The following is a 19,884-nucleotide window of genomic DNA, read 5'->3' on the forward strand; positions in this document are numbered from 1 at the left end:
TCAAGCAATACTGTTAAATTGAGAATAGTGTCTTATTCAAACACTTGTTGTTAGAACTAATAGAAAGTCAGTAAGAGTCTTTGTGGGTAAATGATAGAAAAATAAGGCACTGAATATGACTTGAAATTGTATGACACGCCCTAAAACAAAATATGTACAAGGAAGTATGTCTTAAAAGTCTTGAAACTTGGGGCTGGGAAGGTGGCTCAATGGTAGAGCGCTTGCCTTGCATGCTTGAGGCCCTGGTTTCGATTCCTCAACACCACATAAGCAAAAAGAAAAAAGCTGGAAGTGGTACTGTGGCTCAAGTGGTAGAGTGCTAGCCTTAAGCTGAAGAGCTGAGGGAGAGCGCCCAGGCCCAGAGCCAGGCCCCACGACCGGACCCCCCCCCCAAAAAAAGTCTTGAAACTTATAAGCTACAGGAAAGCCCCTGAAGAATTTTCAATTAGAGAAGTAATATGATCTGAGCTGTTGTTCAAAAGTATCCATCTGGCTGCAGTGTTGAAAACAAACTATGCACTGCATGATACCAGATACTACTACAGGTAAGAGGTAATATTGACAGTAGATAAGCAAAAGAGGTTTTAGATCTATAGAGGCAAAAGGCTGGGCTGACAGGTTGCTTGTGTGGGTATGAAGAAAGAGAAAAGTTTAAAAAAAAAAGCCTTCAGGATTATCACCTGAAGAAGGGAAGTACATAGGTATCTTGCACAATTAGGGAAAATGTTTAGGAGAGAGATTTAAGGGACAGTCTGAGGATTATCTCAGCCATGTTAAGTTTGATATGCTTATTGATCTTTCTCACAGAGATGCCAAGTAAATAGATACATATGAATCCACCGGTCAAGGTAGAGATCAAAGTTGGAGATGTCAGAGTGGTAGCCATTGGCATACTGAACAATCCTTCTTCCATGAGTACAGCTGAGACTGTGGGCAATGAAAGTGAAGAGAAATGAGAAGTGAGCCCTAGGGTAGTTCAAAGTTAAAGGGTAGAAGTGGGAGGTATCCAAAACTGGACACAAAGAAGAATTCAACATAAAGACAAGAGGACAAAAACAAACAATTTGTGAAAGACAGGTGAAACAAGTGTTTTGGGGAAAAAAAGGGCAACCAGGCACCTCGAGGGAATGGGTGGTGTTGAGAGAGATGATGAAGAATGATGGAAGGGTGACACTGGTCGAGGTGCATTTCACTCATAAACTGACACGGTGAGTTGAAATCTCCTTGTACAACTATCTAAAAATGATTTAATTTTTTAATAAAAAAATAAATGAAACAAAATGTTAATAGTCAAGCAGGCAGGGGAAATGCATGAGGTGATTCAAGTGTAGTGGATAGAGGGCTGAGAAGGACTGGTGGATTTCAAGTTGTTGGAGTGCTTGAGTCCAGGCCTCATTAGCTAACAAGTGGATCTGAAAGAGAATGGAGAAAAAGTAACTGGAATACCAGATAAGACAACTCCTTCATTTACAGTAAAATGAAGGACAGAACTGCTGTATTAAGAGGAAGATGAGTTCAATAAAAGGTATTTAAACACGGAAGAATAAAGAGCAAGCTTGCTGGCTTATGGAAAAGATCCAATCGAGATTGCCCCCAAAAATAGATAGACAGATAGATAGATAGATAGATAGATAGATAGATAGATAGATAGATAGATAGATAGATAGAGATAGAGATAGATAGATAGATAGAGATAGATAGATAGACATAAAGGGAATTCAGCTTTTAAAAAAGAAGGAAGTTCTGTCAATTCTAACATGGGCAAACCTAAAAGGGCAATATGCAAAGTAATATAACCTACACAAATAATGACAAAGCATGATCTTATTATATGTGAAATCTAAACAAATAAACTCTAAGGAACAGAGTGCTGAATAGTGTTTACTGGTGTCTAAAGGAGAAATGTTGGTCAAAAGATACAAAGTATCAACTATAACAAGGTAATCAAGAGACTGATTAGTACAACTTGGTGCCTAAAGGTAATAAAAAATTGTATACTCAAATACAGATAAATTTAAATGTTTTTACCAAGAGTCTATGACTAGTGATGTATACAATAGATATCTATAATGCTTATCATTTAAGGTTTATTTTAGTCAAGCACAAGTGACTCACATCTGTAATCCTAGCTACTCAGAAGGCTAAGATTGGAGGATCACAGTTCAAAGTCAGCCTAGGCAGAGAAGTCCATGATAGTCTTAACTCCAATTAAACACCAAAAAAGTTGGAAGTGAAGCTGTGGCTCAAGTAATAGAACACTAGCCTTGAGCAAAAAAGCTCAGTACCTAGAGCCCTGAGTTCAAGTTCCAGGACCAGTACAAAATAAAGAACCAACAATAAAAAGTGTTAAAAATCAAGTTCACCCAGGAGATTAGAGGTAAAATATAATGTCCCCAGTCAAAGAAATCATGCTGGGCAGAGTTCAAGAACAACTAGAATAAGATTCAGGGTTTGTGATATTACATGGTTGGTTGTGCTAAGGGGAATAAAGAACAGATAAACAAAAGCAGCATACACAGGTCTAAGGGCTCTTCATCTACTTCACCAGTAAAATGAGAAGTATGACTTCTCTTGAGGAAAGCATGGAAAATGAAAGAAAGATGTAAGTAGAGGTAAGTTTTGAAAATACGCATCTAGGAAAATGTGGAAGTGAACCTGGAATAACACCATGTGATGGCCAGTCAGTACTATATGGTCAATTATGTTAGCATGTGCATTTACCTGACAGAAAGCTACAATTACTCTATTTACTAAGTCATGACACCTAAGTGAGTAGACTAGTCTGATCACTTAGTCCTAACAAGTAAGGATAGAATTTTTCTTCTTCTCAAAGGAAATAGCTAATAAAATCTTACTTTTTGAGTTTGGTCTGCCTTGTTCAATTCAACAAGGTATTTTGAAGAAACAAACTATGGAAGATGATAGCCATAGATGTCAAATGCCATTGGTTCATGCCTGAAATCCCAGCACTATAGAAAGGTAACATCAGAGGATCAGAGTTAGAAGAAAGCCTAGGCAGAAAAGTCTATGAGACTCCATCTCCAAAATAACCAACCAGGAGCCAGACTAGAAGCATGTCTCAAATGATAAAATGCCAGCCCAGCCAGTAAGCTGAGCAAGTTCAAGGCCATTACTTATAACCCTAGTATCAGAAGAAGAAGAGGTTGGAGAGGAGGAAGAGGTGGTGGAGGAGAAGGGAAAAAAGAAACATATCTTAAGCTAAATGGGTGACTCCATTTGGAAACCTAAACAGAGAATGACATCATGTAAATAGCTTGAAACAAAAATGGTTAAAAGAAGAATATGAAATAGGAGAGCAAAAGCTTAAGAATCATTTATGTTTATTGAAATATAAGTCAGTGAGAAAGTAGTCCAAAATGGTACTATCTCAGGACATCTTCTTGGAAAAATGTTCAATATCAACTCCTCAATATCTGAAAATGCAATAGATCAGGTCAGGTAAAAATGAAAAACAAAACCACAAATTATAAAGAGCACTAATTGAATGCAAATGGGTCTCTTACATAGTTATTCTATTCCAATGCCAGTTTGATGACATAAGTAAGAACATGTTGTTATAAGAACTTGCTTTTCAAATTAAAAAAGTTTGATCATGTACTCTTATATTTCATCTAAGCATTCTCTAGCCTAAAAACTCCCCATTTTCACAGCTTTCATGATAAACCTTAAACATCCCAATGGGAATTTCCCTGATCTTAGGGAAGATAGGCTGCTGTGCTTAGGCTAATTTCCTCCACTACTACTGTCACATTGCATGTCCCATGCTCCCAACCAGCAGTTCTTCCTTTCTGACTCCCTCTGCTCTTTCCTCTGCTCAAAGTGTTGTTCTGTTACCCAGAAAACACAAACTTAAGCTATGCCTCCTGTATAACATTACTATTACTTCCATGCTTATTTCTATCCAGAATGTACACATGGATGCATTTACTATTATTTCCTCATAATTTTAATGTTTCTTAGTTAACATAATACTTGTATACAGTTAAGTAATGCTTACTTACTAAACAGTGTGATAGATTTTTATCAAGTAGCAAAATGTGTTTTTTTTGCTTGTGGGTTTGTTTGTTTGCTTCTAGTGCCAATCTTGGAGCCTGAACTCAGGGCCTGGGCACTGTTTCTGATACTACTTGAGCTACAGCCCCACTTCTGGAAAAGCTGTTTATTTTATAGAAGGAAATGTGGCAGCCATAGGACTTAGTTTTCTCCTATTACCCTGTAATATTATACAATTACCAATGACTTGAGTAGATTCTCTAACAGCTCATGACTTCCACAGTGGTAGACACCATACTTCTCACTGTAATTCAAGACTTAAGAACATAGGATTAATATGTGGCACACAGCAATTATTAAAACCTATTACTCTGTTGAAAATAAAAGCTCCACATATCAAATAAGAAGCCATTAATTCCTTTTTAGAAAACAAATGGCTTTTGCTACTAAACAAATCTACCACAAAAGAAAGAATTATTTAATCTTTTAGAAATGACAAGCGAGGAAGGAAAAATTCCAAATTATGAAGAAATAGGCATAAATTTACCCATGTATACAAGCTGAATAGAAATCAATATTAATGTTCCTTAATCTAATCTCTTTTCTTCAAACTGTAATACAAGTTTTAGCAATAATATGCAACTTGATGGTAAATATTTTACCTTTTTTAATATCGGCATTTCTAGCAACTTCTGACAGATAGCAGCTTGGCAAAGGATATGATGAAAACATTGGCCAAGGGTATGGATCATCTCCCTAAAGAAGCAGCAAGAGAGAAGGATTAGAAGTGTTGTAAAATACTGAATTTAAAAGCTTTCTGAAATACTGTTTGATTTGTCACTCACAAATTTTAGAGATTTTGCCCAAATAACCAAAAGCTATTTGATACTATAATTCACTGTGCCAAAAAGCTAATAATTAAAATAAAATGTAACAGAAACTTAAGAAAGCACTGATGATAAGACAGAGAACTTGTTTTTGTAACTAGGACTAATAATGATGACATTATTGAAGTTTTTGTCACTAAAGGAAAAAGGTCTATTTTCAAAAGAAACCTGTATTTTCTTTTTCCCCTCACACTGTCTTCCTTGTGCCATCAATCATTTCTATCTCATCTTACTCAGAGTGACAGTCAAAGCCAGAATGCTTCTAATAAAGACAAAATAAAGCCTATTGGTGGAAGAAGAGATACCTTAGAATTACCAAAAATAACAAAAGGTATAATCATCAAAAAATAACAGTATCACTAAAGAAAAAGACATCAATGGCAAAATATCCAGCGAAATGCAAGGGAGAAGGTCACCTGTTCAATAAAACAAGAACCTACTCTGCTACACAAACTAGCACTCATGACCCCTTGCTGGGTAACAGTGCCATTTTACTTTGAAAATATTTACTTGAATCCCAAAGTTTGTTAAGTTACAAAAGTTCAACTCTGTGATGTAGAACTTTGGGAAATGAGGATGTTTGGTGTCATCTGAGTTAGCTGTCTTGCTTCAAAACATTCTGAAGAAATATCCCTTTCTATGGCTAGCACTCACCTTTGCCAGCATCCTTGGAGGCAAAATCCGTTCCTGTGGCCCACCAATAAGATTTATTCTTACAAGAACATGATTTCTCTCTACAGATAAGCCATCAATTATGAATTCCCTGAAAGAATATATAGACACAGACACAAAGAAACACACATATATACATATAAATTTTGTAGCCTTATTAACTGAATATGACTTGAATTTAAACCATATCACTAGATTGCAAAGAAAAATTATCCCAGAAGTGTTTGGAGAAGTGATTTGTTAATGTATAACTTAAAATGAGAAGAAAAATTTATATTATTTTATATTATAGCTTTCTTTGCTAAAGAGAAAATAATTGATAAAAATATAATTGACATTAGATCAGTGAGATGAAATATTTACTTAATAGATTACTTCAATGGAATTAATACATGTCCTAATTCTACAGAAATCTTGCTGTATTTAGAGACAAGGCTCTATGTTCAGGATCTAGGGTTAAACTCCAATTCAAGTGTTACATATGAACACTGTCCTTTTCTGAAGCTGTTAGTCCTTCTGTTCCACATCAAGCCTTGATATCAACTAATGAAACTCTACAATTCTTCATGATCTGGTTAGGTTTTTTGGTTTTTTGTTTGCTTGTTTGTTTTTTGGTTTTTTGTTGTTTTTTTTTTTTTGTTGGTTGTGGGGCTTGAGCTCTGGGCTTGGGCGCTGTCCCTCAGCTCAAGGAGAGCACTCTACCACTTGAGCCACAGCGCCACTTCCCATGATCTGGTTAGGAGGGAGGTACACTATGCCTTTTATAAATTACAGGCATGCAAAAAACACCAGCTACTGAATCTTCCATTCAGTAAATGTCAGCCAAATTGAGGTAATGCCAAGAGTGACTTATCAACAGAAAAAAATATATACCAAAATTTCAATTTGCAAATAATAAAAATTAACAATTATGAGTTAAATAATTAAGAGAATAGAAAAATAATGTCTCTCCAAGGGACACACAATCAAACCATTTGTGCAATGAGTCATCTTCCACATGCAGTACGAACTTAAAGGTAATATAACTTCATAAAACTCTAAATGTAGGACTTAAGAAAATCTAAGCAAGACAAAAGAAACAAATGATGAATGTAGTATTCTGCAAATCCTCTGGAAAAAACATACCATAATCTTTTTGTGACATTTATGCTTGAATTTCTTTTTATCTGTTATTTAAACTTACTGAGTTTCAGATGGTATGAAAACAAACTCTATAGAAAATTGCTTTCTTAAAGTGTCTGTTAAAACTGTTGTTCTAATCCCCTCCACCTTGATTTATTAACCTGTGGCTCTCTGAGGTCTCTAAAAGATTTTCTTCTTGAGCATGTAGCAATATTTGGGATATTTGGTATTGAGCCTCCAATAGGAGAAGGGTGTCCAAATCACAGCAAACCACACTTAATAACCTATATAAAAGGAAAATAAAAAATATTATAAAATGTCCTAAAATCATAGACATAGTCTTGAGATCTGAAAATAATGCATAACTATCCAGCTCTTTCAGTAAAGGATGCAGCAATCTCAGATACATTTCAATCACTTTGAAATGTAATATCCTTCTTAAAACTTGTTCTTGTTTAAATTATTTACCAAAATACAATTGGATAATCTCTAAACCAGAGAATGTTAACTGTATAAAAAAATCTATATGAATACTGAACAGTTTCCTTCAACTGCTAATTTAAAAATTCATCAGAGAACATCGGCACATCCATTAAACTTAAGAACTGCCAGAACTTCCATTTCAACAATTAATTACACAAGGAATAATAGTCATTTTATGATCAATCTAGACTAGTATATTCATTGTATATGTCAATGTCAAAATTTATAATTGCCACATCAAGTTGAGAAAATCTAACTTATTGATAAAAAGGGATCTTATTTAAACAAAAAAAAAAAAAACAGAATCACATGTGACCTTATAAGATGTCACAATCATGTGTCTTCTAGTGATGAAGAACACTTCCATTGGCTTTTGGTCAAATACTGATTTTGAATCTAATCATTTGTGGGGCTAGGAAGGTGGCTCAATGGTAGAGCGCTTGCCTTGCATGCATGAGGCCCTGGGTTCGATTCCCCAGTACCACATAAGCAAAAATTAAAGAAAAGCCGGCAGTGGTGCTGTGGCTCAAGTGGTAGAGCGCTAGCCTTGAGCTGAAGAGCTAAGGGACAGTGCCCAGGCCCAGAGTCCAGGCCCCACGACTGAACCCAAAAAAAAAAAAAAAAAAAAAAAAAGATTTGACCGGAATCTAATCATTTATACATATCATATTAGTTTACAGGAAACAAAGTATACAGAAAGTACTGAAAGAAAAGTAAGATAGAAGCAGCCAAATTCTCCAAAATTTTGAGATTCCTATGTGTTATTATCTGTGTTAGATCTTCCGGGGAAAATGACATGAAAAATCAGGTGAAAAGTAAACTCTTATGGATTTAAAAAGAAATACTAAGCACAGCGTGGTGGTGCACAGCTGGAATTCTAGCTCCTTGGGAGGTAGGAGGAAGAAAAGTTTAAGGCCAGCCTGGGAAACTTAAAGAAACACTCTCAAAACATTTTTTTTTTTTACAAGAGGGCTGGGTAAGTAGCTCAGCGGTGCATTGTTCACATAGCATGTGTGAGGCCCTGGGATCAATCTTTAGTTTTCCAAGAAAGAAAAAGCAAAATGAAGAAAAAGAAATACTGAAACAATGAAAGATACTGTTTTGATCTTGATTCAAACACATAAACTGTAAGAGTATATTTATGAATTATATAGAGAAGTGTAGAATAGTTACTAAATGAGATAAAAAAATACTGCTAATGTTATTAGATATCATAATGGTATGATAGTAAAGATTGAAATGTGGACTGTTCATGTGTGTGTGTGTATTTCAAATAGGAATATGATAAATTATTAATAGGTGAAACTGGACATGTTAAATTTACCTCAAAGTACTTAAGGAAAATAATGGAGGAGGTAATAAGGAATGGCACAAGTGGTAAAATACTGTAATTATAATGATGAGAAACAGGTACAAGGAAAGTTTGTTAAACAACCACCATCTTTCTTATCAAATGTTTATGCTTTTTTAATTTTGTGCAATGGCCTGTTTTAACTACTCAAAAGCAATTACTCATTGGTGGTAATGGAATGGGAGGGAATGAGAGACCATGACACTGTCTAAAAGGAAATGTACCTATTACCTGACTCTTGTAAATGTAACCCTTCTGTATATCACCCCTCTAAAAAGCAATATTTTTAAAGCATATATAAATCTATAAGAGAAAGAAATGATATACTTTTGTGTATCAAGAATAGCAATCCAATATCACTCACTCCCCAAAATGTGACTACAAGAACAAATGAATATAAAAACAAAGGAAAAGATAATAGCAAGAATTTAGAGAAATATTCTCCCCAGGGTTTACAAGAATAAAACCATTTCTGTTAGCTATAATACAAATGGAACTAAAATGGAAGCCTAGTTTGAACAGTGAGATGTACATGGAGATCCTTTTTTCTTGTCCTAGAAATAATCATCTTTCATAGAAATATGAAAATGGCATACCTAACACAATTTTGACCCAAAAATAGGCAGCTAAAGATAATTCAAATAGTGCGAATACTACTGAAAGTGTAAGAAGGGGAAAAAAGGATATTGTAGCTGTACATAATGTGACAATGGCCAAATTCTCAAAAAATAAACTTCTTAGAAATGAAGTAAATTTTTCAAAAAAATAAAGTACATAACTTAAAGTACACAACAGAATTCTCTGCCTCCAACCATGGAAATAAAATATGCAAGATGCAGATTTCATTTGGCTCAGTATGACTCCAAGAAATAAAAGAACTGGTAGAACAAGAAGTCGCAGAAAAATTAATTATTAATTTTATTAAGTTACAGTTTCTGTATTAACAAAGAGAAAAAATGACTACCTCAGTGGAAAGGCAGGGGGCAAAGATAACCTAAAAGGAAGGAAAACACACACACACACACACATACACACACACACACACACACACACACACAACACACACATACACACACACACACACACACACACACAACACACACACGGCCCTTAAGGAAAATTCTAGCTCTCTATAATCCTTTAAATGTAAGCCTCTTGCAAATAATTGATAGGAAAAAACTTCACATCCCTCCCAAAAGAAATACCACATAACAAATACATCCAAAGGTGCTATTAAAAAATGAAGAGGAGCCGGGCGCCGGTGACTCCTGCCTGTAATCCTAGCTACTCAGGAGGCTGAGATCTGAGGATTGCGGTTCAAAGCCAGCCAGGGTAGGAGACTCTTATCTCCAATAAACCACTAGAAAACCAGAAGTGGCATTGCGGCAAGCGGTAGAGCGCTTGCCTTGAGCTGAAGAGTTGAGGGACAGCACCCAAGCCCAGAATTCAAACCCCATGACCGACCAAAAAAAGAAAAAAAAAGAAGAGGAAAAGAATGGGCTGACCACATGGAAGAAACACACCTAAATATATTAGGCAATAGTTTAATCAAAACTAAGAGTTGTACAAATTTCAAAATAATCCCCATTAATAACTTAGAGGATATTTTTAAGAATTAAGCTAATGTGTTTTTGTATTTAATCTAATAGCATCCCTGTTAGGTGTTTTTCATGTTCTTAATTTGGGAAAGGGGTAACAGTTAATCTAATAATAAGGGAAAGAGGTAGAGTTGCTTTAATATTGCACACCATGAATGATGGGGCACAGGAGGTAAAGGATCTTGTCTTTCATGACATTTGCAAGATGGCTCCAAAGTCTTGCTCTTAACCACACTGCAAGATAATAGAAAATGCACTATAGAACATGTTATAATACTAAAAATTAAATCCACAGCAGATATGTAAGTCCTCTACAGAGAAAACTATAAAGTTTAATGATAGTCATTTAAGAATATTTAATGAAAAGAAGATATATACTGTGTTCACAGATTGGGAAAACTCAATATTATAAAGATGTCAATTCACCTGATATTGATCAGCACATTCAATACAAGAATCATTAAAGCTTCAGTGGTTGGTTTGTGTGACAAATTGATTCTAAAATTTATATGGATTGAAAATGTCTTAATATAGCCCAAGATATTTTTGGAAAAGAATAAAGTGGGCAGAATTTCTCCAACAGTGATCATAACATGAAGCTGTAGCAAAACAATGAGGTAGTTGTACAAATTAAGTTGAACAGAACAGGAAGTTCAGCAAATCCTTTGCATGTCACATCATGTGTTTTATAACACACTACATAATTACATGTATACTATACAGGAAATATGTAACTAATGATCTCCATGTAGGAAGAATTGTTTACAACAGCAAAAACTGGGTAAGAAACACATGTCCACTTAACAGCATAATATATAAACAAAACATGGCATATTAATGTAGTGGAAGATTACACTGTAATTAAAGTGCACTATAATACATGTATCATCAATTAATCTTAAAAACAATGCTACATAAAAAGGTCATACAGAACAGGATATATAGCAAATACTGCCACTAATAGAAGGCTTAGATATAAAAGTAAAATACACCATTAAGGAATATATGAATAGGTAATAAAAAAGTTAAATAAAACAAAGAAGTAAATACTATTTTAAAAATCAGAATACTGCTGGCATAACAGTGCATACTTTCAATCCCAACATGGGGAAGGCTGAAGTAGGAAGATTGAGCATTCTGGGACAGCATAGGTACATTGTAAGACCATGTCAAAAAAAATAAAAAAGTAAACCAAGGGATTAAAAAACAGAACACCATTAGAGAAAGAAAGTGAGACATAGCCAAATAAAAGCCCATAGTGTTTGTAAATTCTATTTTTATTTGACTAGAATATGGATATTGATTTTATCATAATTTGTTTACCTTTTATGCAACAATTATTATATCTTAATATTTCATTAAAACTTACCTGTTACAAGGGTACATTACAGGGGAAAATATATCATTTTATCTACAAGAAGTAGCAGAAATATGTTCTGGCGGAGGAAAATGGGAGGACACATGAAAGGAGGAAGGAAGGATGGACAAATGCAATCATTCTATTTAATGTACATTATGTAAAAACTGCACTAGGTAATCTGAGGGGAGGATGGGAAGGGAAAAATGGGGGAGAATGACAGGAGCAGTGGTATTGATCAAGACACACTGTGGTTATGACCGGACTTAGGAAGTTGAAACCTCTTTGTACAACTACTTAATAATCAAAAAATAATTTAAAATAAAATAAAATAAATATGCATGCAACAAATGAATGAATTTTGAATGCTAATCAATGAATGTAAACACTAATGATTATGCATAAAGGATTCTTGCAAGACTTGATATCGACTAATGTCATTTGCTACTTAATTATACAATGTTCTAATAATCAGAGCTTAATGGATCACTAATTATATCAGCATATTTGTATAAACCAGCCACTGGACTAAACAAAGGAAACAGTACTTCAGTAATAGAAATTTAATTTTGCCAAATCATAATATTATATCTATTATTTTCAAAGCAAATAAAAGTGTACAAATTATTTTACTATTTTATATATCCAGATATGTATATATATATATATCTATATACACATATATGGATATCCATATATATATCCAGATATTTCATACTCTAGAAAAAAGACCAGAAAATATGTCTTAAAACTCACATATTATATTTATTAGCAATGAATCATCATTTTTGTTGGTTATAACCTCAATTTCCCAAAGTTATAAAAATAAAAGGCAATGCTATTTCACATATAAATAACTCAGGTTACCTGAAGAAGTATTCAAATGTCCCAATGAAATCTCTTACTATGTACTATTTAATATATAGCAAAAAAATTATCCTAAAGAAATTATGCACATTAATTCCAAATCTATTGGTCAATTAGATAACAGGGATTTTTTTTTGGGGGGAAGGGTTGGTTGGTTGAGGGGCCTGAACTCTAGGCCTGGGTGCTGTCCCTCAGCTCTCCAGCTCAAGGCTAGTGCTTTGCCACTTGAGCCACAGCGCCACTTGTGGCTTTATCTGCTTATGTGGTGCTGAGGAATCAAACCCAGAGCCTCATGTATGCAAGGTAAGCACCCTACCACTGAGCCACCTTCCCAGTCCTGGATAAAAGTTTTAACGGAATGTTTTCTGATTTTTTTTAGTAAGAAGATAACTTTAAATAAGTTTATATAAAGATATAAGCAATAAGTAAGACATATATTTCATCAGATTGTATACATGCATGCATATATCTAAGGGTTTAGATACCTACCTCACACACAACAGCTATTATATGGTAAAGGTAAGAAGAGGTAAAGGGAAATAAAGTCAGGTGTCTATAGGATCCCCTGTAGCACCATCTGCTATGTCTAAACTAAACTTAATGAAGGATTAATGCAATCCAATACAGGAAAAACCACTAGAATGAAGCTATATAGAAAGAATTTAAAGCTTAGAAATAGATAAGATGAAGAACCAGTTGAGATTGTTTTAATATCTAGCAAAAAGAATGGTAGTAGGAAAACTCCTCAATATCAATTAAATCTTTGCACTGCCTGGTAGAAACAAGAAGTATAATAAAGTATACTAAGTATACTAAATATCTTGTAGAGTCAAGAAGTATACTAAATACCCATATTTTCAACCTCTTTCTATTAAGTAAATAGTTCTATGGTAATCAATTTCTTTTGCTTCCATATCAATTTTCTCCATTTTATACAGGGTATTGATTTTGCAATTTAGACTAAACATTAAAGTATATGGCAATCCGATTGTAAATGAACTAACAAGGAATAATAATCACTACCTGATGAGAAAGGGTAATGATATTTTTATTTCCAAGTGAAGAAATATACGGTGTTAGGTAAAAGAAAGTTATTACTATTACTATAGTCTGGAACTTGAATTCTATGAGGTTTAAATGACTCAGAATATTTAAAGTACTTAGAAAAGAATAAGAATAAGTACTAGGCAATAATAAGTACTAGGGTGTGTGTAACAATGTTCGACAAGAAATGTACTCATTACCTTACTTATGTAACTGCAACCTCTCTGTACATCACCTTTACAACACAATTAAATTAACTTTTTAAAAATTGTTTTGAGTGTAAGGTATTATTAGGAAAGATATAATATAGGAAGGGTAGCAGAAGAGAAGCTTCCTCTGTCTGAAGAATAAAGGAAGAATAAAGGAAACAAAGGACAGCTTGGATTATGAAGGGAGAAACAGAACAAGAACTGAAAATAGGAAAAGAGGTGATGAGGAAGATGGAAAACCCAGAGAAACAGAAACGCAACAGAGAAAAGCAGCCAATAGCCGGTGGCTCCAACTACTTCCCACAAGCTTTAAATCAAGCACAGGTATTTCTTGTGACAGTGACTACTTCTTCAAGACAGGCTAGCACTGGAGAACAAAGACACTTTGTTATTTTTCATAACTCAGTTTTGATAGCCAGGTACCACCTTGAGAGGGAGTTTATTGTTTGGAAATGAGCTGCTCCGGGGACTTGAAACAGGGTCTGAGCAGACAGTAGTCACAACAGGAGTCCCAGAGGAAGAAAAGGGCTGATGTGAATCTGCTGAGAAGTTTAAATGGTCTGGAGCTTGGGCAGTGCACGCATGGTAGCCAGTAGACCCACCCTCTCTGGCAAAGAACAAGTCTCACTGACACAATCACTGCAGAAACAGCTTCAAGCTGGCAGAAGTGCTCAGTGGCTTCCCAGTTGCACGGGGTTATCATGTGGATTGAAGAGCTCTAAGCCTAGGTCCCCAGGATCATTTAATTTCACCAGCTAACTCTTCCCATGGGGTAGCTAATGTCTAAGCAGGGTCTGAATGCACTGAAAACTGTAGGCAGAAGGCCCTGATCTCTCAGTTCTTATCCTACCAGTGAAGAACTTAATGCATTATTTGTTACCTCACTCACAAAGACAGTCTTAAAATGAAAAAAGATATTTCAAGTAAATGGAACCCAAAAGCAACCAGGAATAGGCATAATTATATCTGACTATATTGATGAAGGCTTCAGCCAAAATTATCCAAGAGACCAGAAGAAGGACACTTCATATTGAAAAAGGAACAACCCATCAAGGCGATACAAAAATTGTAAATATATACTCACTACACGTCCATGGACCTAATTTTATAAAAAGAAACACTAATGGAAGTAAAAGCACAGAAAATCTCCTAAAAGTGATAGTGGTTAACTTCCACCAAAAGGTAGGCCATCTCGGCATAAAAACAAGAAGTATAGATCAAATGGACTTCATAGCTATTTATAGAACATTCTTCAGATCAGTCACAAAACATACAATGAAGCTAGCATCTCAAAGAATTTCCCCCAAAATAGTTCATATTTTGGCACATAGAGTAAATCATAACAAATACAATAAAAATAAATGGTCATATTTTATCAGACCACAAAGGAAAAAAATAGAGGTAAATAGCAAAAGAAATTCTAGGAAATGTGCAAACACACATACATACTGAATTTTTGAACAGTATTCTTTTGGTCAGTAAGTCATTAAAGAACTAAGGTGTTAATTTAAAAAAAAACAAAAATCAAGTAAATGTGGAACAAGGCAAAAGCTGTGCTGTGAAGAAAGCATAAATGCAGACATTTAAAAATCAGATATCTCTGTTGGGAGCCGACAGTAAAGTTTAAAGGTCATCTTGACCCTGGTGCTCACTTGCAGGCACATACAAGGAACTAGCTTACTTAAAAAACACCAGGTGCCGGGGATTGCTTTGCTATGTCTGCAGAGTTTGTTTTACTTTCTACCAGTTGAACTTGTCCTGTTTTTACTGCACTTTGTTTTTACTGAAATTTTCCTTGTTTTTCTGGACTATTGTAACATTATGTTACCTCTTGACTTCTAATACTATATATTAGGGAAAGTTACAAATAAACAGTGCTGCAGTCTTGAGCTGCAGACTACCGGACCCCATCCTTTGCCCCCTAATTCAGGATTCCCTTTGGTTGCCGGCAGGCTCCGGCATATCTCAAAAAATAATTGGCTCCGGCATATCTCAAAAAATAATTATGTATCAAAAACTCTTAGAAGAAAAATAAGAATACGTCAAACCCCAAATCAGCGGGTGGAAAGAAGTATAATAAAGATCAGGTCAAAATTAATAAAAATAGACAGAGGATCTTACTTAAATGAACACCTTAGTCCTTCCAAATAAAAGCAAAATTGTAAAGACCAATTCCCTACCTGCCTTGTGAACACAACAAAAAAATGAGACCTCAAGCCAAGCGCCAGAGGCTCACTCCGGTAATTCTAGCTACTCAGGAGGCTGATATCTGAGGATCATGGTTCAAAGCTAGCCTGGGCAGCAAAGTTCATGACTCTTATCTCCAATAAACTACTTAAAGAGAAAGCCAGAAGTGGCACTGTGGCTCAAGTGGTAGAGTGTTAACCTTGAGCCAGAGAAGCTTTCAGACAGTGCCAAGGACCAGAGTTCAAGCCCAGGACTGCAAAAACAGCAACAAAAACAACAAGACCACAATTATACAAACACGAGCCACACATACACAATACCACAGCTCCAAGTCCAGAGCTTGAAGTTTTCAATGACCTGTAACAACATATGTAGAAGATAGAAAACAGAGTCAGTTTTACAACAAAATTCTTCATGAGCATTAGTGAGCAGCATAGTGAGCAACCTATTCTCTCTTTCTAAATAACAATTAAGATCAAATTTCAGAAACCCTATGGACTCTAAAGCGAGAAGTTAGTTTGAGCTTTTTACATACACAGAGAGTAGAGTTTTGTCAACATAGTTGTTGTTAATACTGTTTTGTGAAAATACTGGGGTATTTACTCAGTGCCTCACAGTCTTGAGCTCTATGACTTGGGACACATCTCTGCTTCCAGCTTTTTGCTGGCTAACTAGAGCTAAGAGCCTCATGGAGTTGTCTGCCCAGAGGGCTTCACATCTCAGCTTCCTAAGTAGCTAAGAATACAGCCATTATCTACCAGTGCCAGGCTTGTTAGTTTGTTTTAATCAATAAATAATACTCAATAAAACATGATGCTATTTGGAGACAAGATACCTAAAGTCCTCTTTGTGTTTCAAATTCCTTACTCTGGGTGCAATCAGATCCAGATATTTATATTCATTTTCTTTATTTATTTTTAGTAGACTGTTAATTTCATCTTTTATCCATTCCCTTCACAATAATCATAATCAGATTTAAGTCTACTTAGAAATGGGTTCTGGGCATATGTAATTTGGTGATTTACTTAGTAGAACATTAACACTCAAATATGTTTATCATTTGTTTAAAAAATTAGTTCTAATATGAATTAATTTATAAAACAAATATGAATAGTTTTCCTCTTAAAGTCATCTTAAACTTCAGACTTTTACAAAAAAGCTAATTATGCATAATATTCTTCACTCTATTAAAATTACCATTGGTACATAACTGAAAAATAGTATTAAATAGAAAGTGACTAATTTAAAAACTATTCTGTAACTATGGATTTCTGAATTTTGTTTTGAAGAAAATTAATGATAAATTGATCCCATTAAGTTTTAAATGATGCAAAGAAATAATAGGTTTTAGAAATATATCAACATTTAACTATATTAAATTTAAATGTATATTTAATTAAGAATTATTATATAAGATGAAAGTTGTTCAAAATAAGCAATTCTGTATTCTGCAACTGAAACTTAATTTGTAGTTCAATATAATGAACTATTAATAGCGAATGATTTCTTAATTATTTCTCTATAAGCCATACAGTTTTCATGTTTGAACAAAATGTCTAGTGCAACATTCTTCTAAACCCAAATTCTTAACAACCTTTAAACAGGTAGGTCTTGGGAAGGACCAAAATTTTCTGGGCAATTATTTTAACATAGATACAAAAAAATAAATATTAGCCAAAGAACCAAACAATGCTTGACAAAGTAGTAGACAAGAAAACAAAGGTCTCCGGGAAGCTGACAGTTTAGTAAGAGGAGATAAATGAATTAAATATTTATTTTATGGGAATCAGGATAAAGAGAAGGGACACACAGGATGTGAACAAGCTACGGGGAGTTCATGGAGCAGACTTGGCCTTGAAGGATGGCAGGATTTGTCTATGTAGAAAAAGTGATGGCAATATTAAGGACTGAAAAACGGTTATAGAGGCAATAAAAAAAAAAGGCTGTGCTGGAGGATGATAGGGAAGTGACTTCCTCAGAGCATTAGTTCAGGCTGAGGGAGGGTGGGAAATAATGAACACAGTCAAGATAGAGATCTATTAATTTAAAAGAAAAAACCACAAAGGTATCTGGAACTGCCAGTAAATCAACATGTGAAGGGGGCAGTGAGGCTTTCTACCAGTGTGTTTCTTTCCTGCATTACATACCGGTATTTGTACTGATCCCTCACTAGGCAATGAAGAGAATGATCACCCACTCATCACCGCTGACTCCCCTCAGCTAGCACAAAGCACAGCCAGAAGTGCTCAACATCATTAGCTAAAAGATAGGGAGAGTCAATGTAAAGATGACAAATATTATCTGTTGCCATATATTAAAGCTACTGCATATATTATATCGCAACTCTGAAAACTCACTATTAGCATAATCTCCTTCCTGGCTAGAAAGGAAACACATGAAGGCAAGTTAGGAAATGGGGAAAGGTGGGTACTATGGATTTGGATCACTTGAGTGTGTCTACCAAGGGTTCATGAGCTGGAAGCTTGGTCTGCAGGGAGCTGGTGTTGAGGTGGGGGTGTAGAATCTTCTAAGGTGATTAAGTCTAGCATGGGAATGCAGTGGGGCTGTCCACCCTTAGAAGGAGTTGATGCAGTTCCCTATAGGATCTTCTCAACCTACAAGACCCAACAAGTCAGTTTTCCCATACCCTGCTCTTTACCAAAAAAAGTAAGCCTGGCCCGAGTCCCTTCCCTTTCCTGTCTTACATTTTCTCTTTCCCTTCTGCACGTGGCATAGCCCGTTTTCATTTCCCCACCATATTATGACACAGCTTAGAGACTATTTCAAGGCCACTAGCACTATGCTGTTGGGATCTGCCAACCACTAAAAATCATGAATCAAATAAACTTATAATTATCCAGCCTTAAGTATTTTCTTGTAATACCATAAAACACTCTAAGATAAACAGGGACAATAGGAGGCCAATGAAAGCAGTAATACCCTAACTTTTCATAATAGAGAGTCAACCATAGTGTCTTAACCGTGAAACAGAATGCTTAGAACTCTTAAAGTGTTTTCCACAATCTTTTTTTTAATTAGCCTTAGAGAAATTTCTGGGAAAATAATGTCTCCTGAAGTGAAAAAAGTAGTTATTTGAAATTCAGCAATTCCTTCAGTATCACTAGGGTTTCTTTTCCTCTTCTATGGAATTCAGTTAGAATTCAAAGTGACAACTACATTATAATTCCATTTTTATAAGTGTACTAATTTCTAGAAATCCATCCTTCTGTTTATGTTTACATAAAAAAGAGCTACGCTGATTTTGTTCAATTTAATAATGATAATCTTAGGAATTAGGAAAAAATTCACTTAATTTACTGTATTTAAATTCCTACATTGGCTAATTTCTTTATAATAAAGATAAATTACTATTTAAAAAAAAAACAAAGAAAATGTTTAGATGACTTGGGAATTAAGCAACTGCAGGGAATAATGGCCACTTAATGAGAAAAGAAACAAAAATCCAAGTGTTGGATTTTAAACATGATAAGTTTGTGATGTCTGAGATATATGTAAATTCTGATCTCAAAAGGCCAAAGGTGAAAAGGACTAGAAGCAAAATATTCAGAAATAAAAAGTGGGCCTGAGCTTAGGTCCAAGTCTCAGTATTCCAAAATTCAGAGGTTCTCTAAAGAATAAGGAGAAATTGCAGTCTTAGGTATGGTGGGTGGTATCGCTGAGGCAAAGAGAAGTCAATTTTTTATACAGAAATAAACAATGCACTATATCAACTGCTACTAAGGATTATAGTAAGATGAGAATAAAAAAAGAAGGATGCATTAGTCATTAACATACCAGTTTAAAAGTGTCATTCAGATGACCTGAATGAACAATTCATAATTACAAAGACTTATCAAGTCAAGTCAATTCAAAGAGAGCCAAGAAGAAACAAAGAGAGCAGGAGGACAATTTATATAAACATGATTCTTATGCTGAGAGGCGGAACAATGGAACAACAGTGCAGAGACGTGAGAATGGGAGATGAAGGGTAGTTTCTTTGTATGGGTGCTCTGTTCTGTTTCATTTTAAGGTGGGGAAGATGAAGAGATGTCTTTGCAATGACAGAAATGATCCTTCATAAAAGGGGAGGATG

The 19,884-nt window shown here is 34.9% G+C and overlaps 1 protein-coding gene across 2 annotated transcripts in view; it reads right to left on the reverse strand.

The window, feature by feature from the left end:
- The window catches only part of Tbc1d32 (TBC1 domain family member 32), a 137,312-nt gene that overhangs the window by 45,356 nt on the left and 72,072 nt on the right, over window positions 1-19,884 (reverse strand). For both annotated transcript variants that reach the window (XM_070015344.1, XM_070015343.1), the window contains exons 23-25: window positions 6,857-6,979; window positions 5,556-5,664; window positions 4,677-4,770 (exon numbers count right to left, since the gene is read on the reverse strand). In XM_070015344.1, coding sequence (XP_069871445.1) covers window positions 4,677-4,770; window positions 5,556-5,664; window positions 6,857-6,979 — 326 coding nt within the window. The remainder of the gene's footprint in view (window positions 1-4,676; window positions 4,771-5,555; window positions 5,665-6,856; window positions 6,980-19,884) is intronic.

Source organism: Dipodomys merriami, unplaced genomic scaffold (genome assembly GCF_024711535.1).
Source record: "Dipodomys merriami isolate MVZ:Mamm:240054 unplaced genomic scaffold, mDipMer1.0.p SCAF_112, whole genome shotgun sequence".
Lineage (NCBI taxonomy): Eukaryota > Metazoa > Chordata > Mammalia > Rodentia > Heteromyidae > Dipodomys > Dipodomys merriami.